Raw genomic sequence first — 12,281 nt, forward strand, 5'->3', positions numbered from 1 at the left:
ATCCTAGCTCTGACATTACTCCTGACATTTCAGAATCAGGGACCCACTGCTCAGAAGGATAATTGCGAGACAGTCTGGGATCAAAGGTGCAGGCTGGAAATTGCTGTGGAGGCTGAGGTGGTGTTTTGGGATAGGATTAGGAAAGGCTCACAGAACATTTGGTAGAATTTCATTTTCATGGACTGAGAAGGCCAGAACATTATTGCAAGACAAATAGTGTAGGACTGAACCTTAAATCCTTCCGTTCTCATACTGCATCTTGAAATGTAAAGTTTAAAGTTTATTTTTATTAGCCAAGATGGGCAGGAATGGTGTCCCCAGCCTCTGTTTCCCAGAAGCTGGGACTGGGTGACAGGGCATGGATCACTTGGCGATAGTGTGTCTGTTCATTTCCTTTGGGGCACCTGCCATTGGGAGGGAGTTAGGGTGTGGGAGGGGGTTGTGACCTGGGGCAGGGAGTTCGGGGTGCGGGCTCTGATCGGACAGCGCTTACCTCAGGCGGCTCCCAGCTGGCAGTGCAGCAGGGCTAAGGCAGGCTCCCTGCCTGCCCTGGCTCTGCACTGCTGCCAGAAGTGGCTGCCACGTCTGGCACCTAGGTGGAGGGGCTAGGGGGCGCTGCGTGGTACGTACTGCCTGTGCCTGCAGGTCTCATCCCTGCAGCTCCTATTGGCTGCTCTCCCCAGCCAATGGCAGCTGCAGAGCCGGCGCTGGGGGTAGCGTGTGGAGCTTCCCTGATCATTTCTGATCTTAGGGGCCGCAGGGGTATGCCGGTCTATTCCAGGAACTGTGTGGAGCTGACCAGACTTTTAATAGACTGTGAACCCCAGCTTCCCCCCACAGCGGGGCAAGGCAGTGCTCGCGGCTCCAGCCCCACGGTGGTGAGGGAGCGAGGCCCGGGGCTTCCAGCCCATAGCGCAGAGACTTGCCGTGGCCTGGATGAAATGAAGCAGTGGGCCAGATCCAGCCTGCGGGCTGTAGGTTCCCCACCCCTGATCTAGCTGGTTGTTACATGCAAATTAAGTATTGTACAGTTCACATGGGTTCTCCTCTCACCAGTCTGAACTGATTGTTAATGAAGGATCAGAAAAACTTCACAGGGAGAAAAATAACAGCAAGAAGCAAATAAGGGAGTGAGAGTGAGTTGAGAACCCTCTCAAGATGCACATCTAAGGTTTGCTGAACTACAGCGGGGCAGGGGAAGCCAAAGAAGTCATTGGACAGGAAGTTTGCTTCATGAAAGAGGGGTCGCCCAGGTTTTGCAGAGAATGTTGGGTTAGAGAAGCTTCTTTGGACAGGAGAAAAATTTGCATGCAGTGTTGTTGTAACCATGTTGGCCCCAGGATATTAGAGACAAGGTGGGTGAAGAAATAAGAGATATTACCAGGAGGATAGTTTGTTAGTTAAGTTCAGTGTCCAGGACGTGCGTTATGATTTTGTTTTATATATAATCATTTGTTTCCAACAGTCTGACGCATGGTCATTTGAATTTCTGCTCTTTGATCATCAACTTATTCTTGTTTTCACCACCACAATACCTTCATGCTCTGGGGTTAACTGAGGATTGCCACTTTGCTTAAGTCTTACAAGCTGGTGTGTGCTGTTCTTTTTGGAACAGCAGCCTTCTCCCTGTGAGAGAGCCTCCTCCTTCAGTGGTAAGGGGCTGGACTCTGCAGGGATGTTCCAAGGACGCAGGGGCTGGCGTGTGCCTATCACCACCTCTACAGAGACTGTAAAAGCAGCAGAGAATCCTGTGGCACCTTATAGACTGACAGATGTTTTGGAGCATGAGCTTTCGTGGGTGAATACCCACATCTGACGAAGTGGGTATTCACCCACGAAAGCTCATGCTCCAAAATGTCTGTTAGTCTATAAGGTGCCACAGGATTCTCTGCTGCTTTTACAGATCCAGACTAACACGGCTACCCCTCTGATACTCTACAGAGACTGCGAGGCCTGTGGAGGCCTGGAAGGTAGCACTTGTGCTGCTGCAAGCTAGTGGTTGCAGGAAGCTGTTCCACAGCAGGCACAGAAAAGACTCCCTCACACCCCGGACAGGTGGTGGAAAGGTGCCTAACAACCCTGGGTACCCCTGACGAACATGACTGTCCTCAGCTAAAGAACGTCGCAGGCAAATCATCTTCAGAAAAGAGAGCCCCTGCCCAGTGGCTGGGTCTGATTGCCTGCAGAAGTGCCCAGGGAACTGTCACTCGAACACTATGAAGAGCTTTCAAAAAAATTAAAAGAGAAAGAGAGAAAAAAAAAGTCAGCGTTGCTCAAGAGAAAAGACAAAGGTGGTCCAGGAAATATACTTAAACATTTTAAAAGTTGGGTTTTTTTAATTAATTGACATCAAGCAAATAAAAACACAAGTCAAATCAAAGGGCCAGTTCAGTTGGTGTAGCTCCATTGAAGTCGAATTAGGTTTTACACTAGCTGAGGATTTGGCCTCGTATTATATTTATTGGGTGTTCTTAATTACTCCCTCCTCTAACGCGAGAACAAGGGGAAGCCAATGGAAGGGCATGTTTATCTCTGACAAACGGAAATGCTGTTTTTACACAAGCTGTGAATAACCAGTGGAACTCACTGCTGCATTGTATCAACACAGCCAAGAGCTTCGTAGGCTTCAGAAAGGAAGAGACCTTTGTATGGATAACAAGAACATGCACAGTTACATAAGGCAGAATAAAATGTTATAAGGAATATAAAGCTTCATGACATGACAGCCACTAATTGACGAGGATTAGGAGGAACATACCTGTATGAACAGGTTGACAGTGACCCATGTGAAATGTGCAGGGACAGGATACAGGATACTGACTAAGGACGGATCACTGATTTGACCTGCTGTTGCAATTCTGATGTTCCTAAGGAAAACTTAGTTAATAGCATCTCAATAATCACAATTTCACTTCAGTATATTCTACAGGTTTGGAAGATACAGGGCTCGAGCAGGTCCAGAAATCCACTTTCCTTTTTTGGGGATCCACGTTGACATAGTCTGCTCCCATCTTCATGTTCTCATAGTCCCCTGCACTGCTTGCACAGCGACCGGTAGCTTGGAAGACCAGGGATGTGTAATCGACTCTTTCTTCTGACCGAGGACACTAGCGTACGACAAACAGAAAACAAACCCGAATTTAGTCTAGTCTTCACAGCCATGATCAGCTCTGGTTCAATCATAGTGGCATGGCTCACTTTAGAGGGTCCTATGACGTCTAAGTTCACTACACAAATCCCACCCGTGTGTACATTTATCTATAGTCAGACACTTTTGCATACCATGGAGAACAACTGTCTTATCTTATTCATATCTTAGTGATTTCACTTACTATTTTAGTAGGATAATGAAGTGAGTTTGCTTGGGATTTTGCTGCCATGTCAGCAGTTTGATTTTGGATCAGCAGCAACAGCTGTCAATACTGCAGATGGCACTGAGATCATGAACATTCTCAGTTAGGGTGACCAGACAGCAAGTGTGAAAAATTGGGAGAGGAGGTGGGGGGTAATAGGAGCCTATATAAGAAAAATACCCAAAAATTGTGACTGTCCCTATAAAATCGGGACATCTGGTCACCCTAGTGATGCTTTTCAGTGTTTCTCTCTCTCTCTCACACACACACACTCTCTCTCTCTCCCCCCTCCCACTCCTTCTCCCCCCTTTCCCTTCCTCTCTCCCTTTCAGCCCCCTCCTTTCCCCCACACCCCATCGCACATACACAATATTCTGGAGTCCTGGATCTGAGCCCTAAAATTCAGGCACTATGCATGCTCTTGTTGGCACCTTCTCCACCCCAGCACCTCAATCCTCCCCTGCTCATTTCTCATGTGTCCTCTCCTGACCAGGAAGTACCCTGCAGAAAGCACCATCATCTGAGAGCCAGTGTTCTAAAGTGTAAACCTAGGGAGGACATCATCAATTAGTGGACCAGGAAAAATGCATGTGTGTCATCTAATCTGGCCAGCTGTACCCTCTGCAATAGTCCCACTCCCATTTTATCTCTCTTCTCTTTAAGTCCTGATGCCCACACCTTTCTCTTGGCAGTCTGCTGAATAGTGCCGAAGCTGAGAGTTAGGGTGAAGTCCTGTGGGGCAGGGATTGTCTCTTACTATAGGTCAGATTTCCATGAGAGTTCAGCTCCTATTTGCGCATCAAATAAGTGGTGAGATTTTCAGTGGAGCTCATCATGCTGGGTGCTGCTAAGCTCTTGGGAAATCTAGTCTCAAGTGTCTGGACAGCAGCATCTAATAAAATGGGGCCTAGACCTGGTTCAGAGTATACATTATGTCTACATTAAAAGAATAAATAACATGAATAAATAAATAAGCATGAGGTTGGTGCAATTCCATTACCTGGCTAGTGGAAGGGCTGCTGTCTGAGCTCTCAGAGCTGTCTGAGGAAGTGCCACTGTCACCTTTAAAAAAAAAAAAGTAAACATTTGTACCTTGAATAACTATAAGTTAGGAAATGGGCAAGGAGAAGAGCTGAATGGGAAAGGGGGTTAGCAGTAGATAGAGGCTCTCTCTCTCTCATATGGTGTTTGTCTATGTACACGGCACTATTTCTCAAACAATAATGCACAATTCCATTTTCTTCTCTCTTGGGGGTTCCAGTTGTGAGTCCAAAATGGGGCCCAATCCTGCTATCTTAATTTCTTGGCAAAGCTCCCATTAACTTCCGGGGAGGGAAGGGTTAGGCCCTTTAATTGTTAGGATGTGAATCTCATTTACACTAATGTCTCTTTACACCACCCTGTCCCTGTAAAGGGGCCTTAAAATGGGGATATGGCCCCTTTATATAGCGTCATAGATTCTAAAGTCAGAAGGGACTGTCTGCATAACACCTGCCATGGAACTGCCTCCAAGTCATTCCTAGAAAAACATCCTATCTTGATTTAGCAATTGTCAGGGATGGAGAATCCACCATGACCCCTGGGAAATTTTCCCAAGAGTTAATCCCTCTGACTATTAAACATTTACATCTCATTTCCAATTTGAACATGGCTGGCTTCGGCTTCCAGCTATTGGATCATGTTATATCTTTCTCTGCTAGATTAAAGAGCCCATTAGTAAAATATTTGTTCTCCACGGAGATACTTATAGACTGTAATCAAACCACAGCTTAAGCTTCTCTTTGTGACGCTAAATAGATTGTGCACTTGGAGTCTACCATTAGAAGGCAGGTTTTCCAAACCTTTAATCATTCTCATGGCTCTTCTCTGAACCCTTTCCAATTTATCAACATTCTTCTTGACTTGTGGGCACCAGAACGGGATACAGTATCCCAGCAGTGGTCACACCAGGGTCAAATACAGCCATAAAATAACCTCTCTACTCATACTCGAGATTTCCCAGTTTATGCATCCCAGGATCACATTAGCTCTTTTGACTGCAGCATCCAAATGGGAGTTTATGTTCCACTGACTATCTACCAGAACCTCCAAATCATTTTCACAGTTACTGCTTCCCAGGATAGAGTCCCCCACCCTTATGCTGCCAGATGGGGGTAAAGGGGCCTTCAGGCTTGTCTACACATGGAGCTATTCCTGATTAACTCCATATATGGGTGTCTTGTTCCTGTTTAAATTAACCATATGGCTTAAGGAAGTCCCTGAATAACTCTATGCACAGACAAGTCCTTAACAGAAATGAGAACCAGGCCCTTAATATATTCCAACTCTGCAGCATTATGGTTGATTTTAAATTGGCAATTTGAAATTTTGCTTTTCTTGCTGATTTTTTTAATGCCTACTCCCAATATGTGCAGTGAAACTCCACCCCCCCAGTCCTGCAGCCTGACACGTGGCTTTACTGTACATCAGCAATATTGATCAGGGAATTCATAGATTCATAGACTCTAGGACTGGAAGGGACCTCGAGAGGTCATCGAGTCCAGTCCCCTGCCCTCATGGCAGGACCAAATACTGTCTAGACCATCCCTGATAGACATTTATCTAACTCTCTTAAATATCCTCAGCCGATTGAGATTCACAACCTCCTAGGCTTTATCATGTAACAACCTGACAGTTGTTTTCTAATGCCACCTAAATTCTGCCTTGCTGCAGTTAAGCCATTGTCTCTTGTTCTTCATTAGAAGGCTAGTGAATTTTCTCCCTCCTCCCTGATGACATACCTTTTAAGATACCTAAACTGCTTGCATGTCCCCTCCTAGTCTTCTCTTTCCAAAACTAACAACCCAATTTCTTCAAGCCTGTCCTTCGAGGTCATGTTCTCAGACCTTAATCTATCTTGTTGCTCTTCTCTGCCTCTGCATGTCTCCAATCTTTCTTGAAATGCGGTTGCCAGATGGCAAAATACTCAGTTGAGGCTAACAGCGCAGGTAAGCAGAATGACTTCTCTTGTCTGTTTGCAGACACATCCTGTTAATGCATACCAGAATCACGTTTTCTTTTTTTGCAACAGTATCACACTGTTGACTCATATTTAGCTTGTGGTCCACTATGACCCCTAGATCTCTTTCTGCCATACTTCTTCCTAGACAGTCTCTTCCCATTCAAATGTTAAGTGTGTTAGTGGCACCCGATGATCATATTCTCTAGTATGAAAATGTAAAACATGAAGAGTGCTGGCGTCACAGGCCCTTATCCGCCTGTCTGGAGGACTGAATGGAGAAGAACTCATCTGGCAAATGGAATGGGGAGGGAGCAGGTGATGTGAATTGCTAATGCATATAGATCACTTGTACAGGTCCTTCATTCTCCGTCCTAAAGCTAGGTTGCGTTTGCTGCTGCCCACTTCTACTGCTAACATATAAAGAGAGGCTCATCCCTTCCAGTGAATCAGGCTGACAGCGAAGTATTTTCATAGCTAGTTAAAGAAGAAATTATTGTGTAATGAATAAACTGTCCCCACTCCCCCCTTCTCAAATACAGAAACATGAATGCGGGACCCACACCTTATGTCACTCATCATTTGCAAAAAGAGTGCAAAACGCATGTAACACACTACCATAGCAGAGGAGTAACGTTAGACTCCCTTAGCATGGGTGTAAGTCTCAACATAAGGTGAAACGCAGCAGTGAATTTGGCCCTGTGTTTCCAAATACCTGTCTGCAGGAACAAGTACCTGAGGTCAGATATTCAGCTGGCTTCAACTGGCATTGGGCCATTGAAGTCAATGAAGCGATGCCAATTTACAACCGCTGAACAGCTGGTGCAAGCACAGATTTGAAGATTGCATGCTGCACTCACTGAGCCAAAACTTGATTATTTGTCCCCAAAGATGCAATCTTACCCCGGATGCGTGATCTTTTCAAAACCTCATTTGCAGCCTGGCAAGGGTTGGGTTGTTCTGGTTTTGTAGAAGGGCTGCTGCTGCTCACCTGATTGCTACAGGAATGATTGTCTGAAATGGAAAGTTAGATTTGCTTATTACTTCTGCTACTGTAGGGAAAAACATGACAAGGGCCATCACTTCAGGGCATGAGCTGATCACTAGGCAGGGACAATAAAAAAAATCCTTCCTGCTATAGTATAATGATGCACAAGGGGCTAGGTTGTTTGTGGTTTTCTTGTCTGTTGTCATTTCTGTGCCTCCCACTGGAGCACACAGTACAAGGCATTACAGGAGATGGTGCACTAAACTACAAGCAAAACTGGTCCCTCCTAGAAGTGCCCAGTGCTTACAAATATGAAAAAATGACAGTATTGGCTCAAGAAAGTTCCCCTCCCCCACACACATGTACACCAGCTATTCCAGTCCTGTGCTCCCCACATCCAGATCTGCCAGTGCCCCTCAATCCACATCCCAGCATCCTCTGTTATTCCATTCCTGGGACTTTCACACACAGATCCACCACTGCATTACAACCCAGTCCTAGAACATCTCATATCAATCCTGCGAGGGCCTCTCCTGAGCAGACGTAATCATTTATATCATACAACATAAGAGTCAGAGTGGGCTATTTTATTTTTGACGGGAACAAATCAGTGAGAAGTTACTGAAACTACCAAATTGTGATCTAACGCAGATTTAGACTCAGGTATCTTGTAGGGAAAGGTTCACTGTGCTTCTGAACCTCCATCCGTACAAATCCAAGATCAGATTAAGCAATAGAGCTGATTGTTTTTGATGTTGACTTTGATGAAATTTCCCACATTCCAAAAGGGAGATTTGAAACAAAAAATGTTTCAAATCAACTTTTGGAAATGCAGTGGCATTTTTTGTTTTAAAATATCTATTCAAAAGAAAAAAATTGTTCTGAAACAAAAACAATAAAACATGAATCTATTGACTTATTTCATTTTGATCCAAAGTGTCAGAATTGTCCATTTCAACATTTCTAATGCAAAACTTTTTGAAGTTTTTCATGTAACAATTTGTGTAAAAATATTTTTGACTTTTCATTCTGATTGGGAACAGAAAATAATTGTGAAGCGTTGACATTTCCAGTGAAAGGACAAATGTTCAAACTGCTGTAATTATAGACTAGTATAGACTATTTCATGTGTAACGTCCTGTCAGACAGCTGACATTACAGGCCAAATTCTGCTTGTCTCACTCGTGCAAGTTGTCCTGTCGACCTGAGTGGGTCTACTCATGTGAGTAAGGCCGGCAGGATTTCAGCTTACTTAGTATGTATGTGATGACAACACAGGGTACCTCTGCATAGCAGCTGGAAGGTAGAATTCTCAGCTTGGGTAGCCATACACACAGTAGCTCTGATTGTGTTAGTTCCCAAGGGCTTGTCTATACCATGCAGCTTTTAGTGACAAGGCTGTGTCGCTAAAAGTCAGCCTGTATAAATGCTCTTCATTGGCACCTTTGCCGACAAAATACTTCCAGCCCTGCGAGTGGTGTTAGCTTTGTCAGCAGGACAAAGCTGCGTTCACGCTGCCACTTGCGTAGGCAAAATGTTTGCCTTTTGTGGGGGGAGGGGGCAAGGAGGAGGGAGGCTGGGGCTTTTTTAAGTTCTTTTTTAAGTTTTGTCAACAACTCCGCAGTGTACACAAGCCCTAAATGTAGCAGAGTGGCCTCAGCAGCATGGGTGGCAACTCAAATTAGCATCCCAGGTACATACCCAGGCGATCGGGCAGGACTGTACTTGGTGTCTAGCCTGACTCAGTGCTGCCACAGCCACGCTGCTATTTTTAGGTGCTAGCCCAAGCAGAGCTAGAGTGAGACGTCTCCCGAGTTGGAAATCCCACCTTCCCTGCTGCCGTGTAGACATACCCATGGTGTCCTGTTGTAATGTTGTTGTGCTGCAGCAAAACCACCCAAACACCGATTCTTTAATCCCTGCCACTACTTGCTTTTTACTCCCAAATATATTACTTGTGTGGGCCCCGCCTGTCCTGCATTCCACACACACCGGGCCAGAACCTCAGCTCGTGTAAATCAGAGTAGCTTCTTTGCCTTCAGTGCATGATGTCAGTGGCACTATGATTTACACCTGCTAAGGAGCTGATCCATCTGTTTGTCAAAGCTCACTGGAACTTGTTTAAAAAGGACCCCTGTTCATTCTCCTCCCCCATCTCCTGGAGTGCTTGGCATTTCATAACCAGGACTAGCCATTGCAAGTCACCAGTTTGTGACCCTTAACAAACCAAAGAGTTACTTTTTGTTGGGTCTTGGGCCAGATTCATCCCATTCACTAAAATGAATTCACACAGGGATGAATGGGGGCACATTATAAATGAAACTAATAAGAGATGAAATTACCTATTTTCCTGCTGAGCTTGATGTAAAGCACTAGTAGGAGAAGAACATAGAAGATAGAGGTCACACCTGAGATGAGACTGTTTATCCACCAATAAAAACACATGCTAAGGGAGAGAAAACAATCAGGTTATGTTAGATCTTTCAAGTGCTGATGGGCTGACATGGTTTCAGATAGGACGTCATTTTTAAGGTGATTTTCCAAAGACTTTGGCAAAGATTTCCAACAGTGACCAGTAGTTTGAGGTTGCCAGGCTTTTGGGTGTCCATTTCGAGACAAACTAAATCTGATTTTGGGTGCTCTGCACTTTTTGAAAAAAATCAGGCCCCTTTAAGGAATCTTAAGTTGAAAGGCACCCAAATAAGACAGTGATGAGCATGGCATAAGAATCTATATAGAACAGGATAGAAATTGGGCTCCTAAAAATGGTGACACCCTAAAATCACTAGTCACTTTTGAAAATCTTGGCCTAACTGACTATTGGACCTGGTTGTCCAGCAAGAATATATAGTTGCCCCAGTGACAGCCAAAATGAGATTTTAAAAATAAGCAGATAGGAGTCTAAACCCCTTGGAGCCCATTTCTAGTTCTACAGATCAGGTTACAGGGGAGAAGATCAAACACCCAACTCCATGGGGAACTGATCATCAACTCCCTTTCATAGCAGGTTTCTCCCTCTAATAAGCAGCACTAATGGCCACTGCTGCATATCGCGGTTGGGAGCACTGAAAGGAAGAACTGTTTTATGCAGCGCTTACCTGAGACTAATCCTCCCAGCAGAGAGTCTTCACAGGCACAAAAAATGCTGAACAAGTTGCTGAGAGTTTCTAAGGAGAAAGAGACAGGACAAGGATATCTAGATCTAGGGACCTAATAGCAAAGAAGCAGCAGTGTCTTCAGGGCCAGATGAACACACAAAGGAACACGGCTGGGTCCCCCAGGCTCCGATAAAACAACAACAATAATACTGTGCACATCTATATCGCATAAAAGTGGGGAAACTCAGGAACAGGGAGGCTGAGTAATTTGCCCAGAGCAACACAAGGGCTCAGTGACTGAGCCAGGAATGGAACCCAGAATGCCTGATTCCTAGTCCTATGTGCTGACTACTAGCCAAACCTCCCTCCTGTGCAACTTGGGCTGTCTATTGCACTCCTCTTGGCTTTCATTCCCCTGGAGCTGCCCTGAACCACAGAGGTTAAAACCACGCAATACCTCACGAGATGCCCTACTTCCTGCCCCCATAAATCAGCTACCGATACGTGGATCAATTAATGCTAACTGTGGCACTGCGCTGTACTGGGCAAATAGCAGCTTCCATAAGTCTTCCTTACCATCCACTGAACCTTATGTGGACTTGGTGATGCTTCACAGCCAACTGCAATAAGGGGACAGAACTGATGGAGAAAAAATGTAATAGTCTAAGCAGAGTGATGCAACAAAGAAAAGAAACCGATGCTGTACTAACATAAACAGAGAGGCAAAGGGCTTAAAAAAAATAGCAATGGAATGGACTGTGTGCTGGAAATGAGGGAAGAAGTAGGGTTAGGAGGAGACATTATCATCATTATGCCAGACCCCAGCCAGCTCCATTGACTCTGATGCCGATTTTCACCAGTCAAGGATCTGGCCCATTAGGTTTCTACAGGGGCATCTGCCTGGTAGGACTTTTCCAAAGCTGCAAAAATTAGGTGTGGGAAAACAAATGAAGGGCCTTCCTCTTATTTCTAATTCATGGTCTAACTTTTATGAAGTGTTGCTCCTAGGCCTATAAAACAAATTCTCCATTCTGTGACAAACTCATTGAAACTCACCAGGTTGCCCTGGGGTAATCAAGGGGAGAATACAATTCCCTTTGGCTTGTAGGGGAGGTTTTCCATTGACTTCAGCGGGAGCAGGAGCAAGACCTGCGAGGGAAATCTAGTTGTAGGCATGATAGTAATCCAGATACGCATTGCACCTGTTTTGCATTGTAATGGCCACTCCTGTTGTTTGTACATGCAGTTATTTCCCAAATGCTTTGCCTTACCCCAATTTACTTATATGTATCGCCATAATAAAAATGTTTTAGAGGGAAAAACAAAGTGCTACTTTATCAGACAGGCCTGCAGCGACAGGTGCTTAATAAAAACTCGTCACAGTCACAGATAATACAGAATTGTAAATAATAACGTTATTTCCCTGTCCCCCAGCATCTACCTCCATTAGACAGCCACTGTCTCACATTCTCCCCAGGATAGCTGACTCAAGAGCAGGATTAGGTTTCTATAAAGGATTCTCTACATAGTATATAATGAGAGGTTCATAAAAAGGACTCGACACCAATGAGAAAACTACTTCTTATTCAATTATAACATTTGGCTAGATGACACATTTTTAATGCAAAGCTCTGCTGACTGCAAAGTGTGGTCCTGCTGCATGATAGACTCTTCTTACTTCAGAGGTACTTCTGATTGCAGAAAACATTAGTATCATTCTGAAGAGTATGTTTCTCTATGGGTCCTAAAGGTGCAGAGCAGCAATGATTTCTATTGACTTCAGTGGGAATAAAATTGCACTATCAGGATTCAGCGTATCTCAGTGCTTGGTCCAAATCAGAGGT

The 12,281-nt window shown here is 44.7% G+C and overlaps 1 protein-coding gene across 4 annotated transcripts in view; it reads right to left on the minus strand.

The window, feature by feature from the left end:
• Positions 1–2,316: 2,316 nt before the first annotated feature.
• Positions 2,317–12,281, minus strand: part of RHEX (regulator of hemoglobinization and erythroid cell expansion) — a 30,389-nt gene continuing 20,424 nt past the window's right edge. For 3 of the 4 annotated variants that reach the window (XM_032792527.2, XM_032792526.2, XM_075064847.1), the window contains 5 exons: positions 10,438–10,506; positions 9,682–9,785; positions 7,255–7,365; positions 4,354–4,415; positions 2,317–3,107 (listed from right to left, as the gene is read on the minus strand). In XM_032792527.2, coding sequence (XP_032648418.1) covers positions 2,901–3,107; positions 4,354–4,415; positions 7,255–7,365; positions 9,682–9,784 — 483 coding nt within the window. In that variant the 5' untranslated portion in view covers position 9,785; positions 10,438–10,506 and the 3' untranslated portion in view covers positions 2,317–2,900. Of the gene's footprint in view, positions 3,108–4,353; positions 4,416–7,254; positions 7,366–9,681; positions 9,786–10,437; positions 10,507–11,013; positions 11,287–12,281 lie in introns of those variants that run through there. The other variant, XM_032792529.2, reaches the window with a different exon arrangement.

Source organism: Chelonoidis abingdonii, chromosome 4, assembly GCF_003597395.2.
Source record: "Chelonoidis abingdonii isolate Lonesome George chromosome 4, CheloAbing_2.0, whole genome shotgun sequence".
Taxonomy (NCBI): domain Eukaryota; kingdom Metazoa; phylum Chordata; order Testudines; family Testudinidae; genus Chelonoidis; species Chelonoidis abingdonii.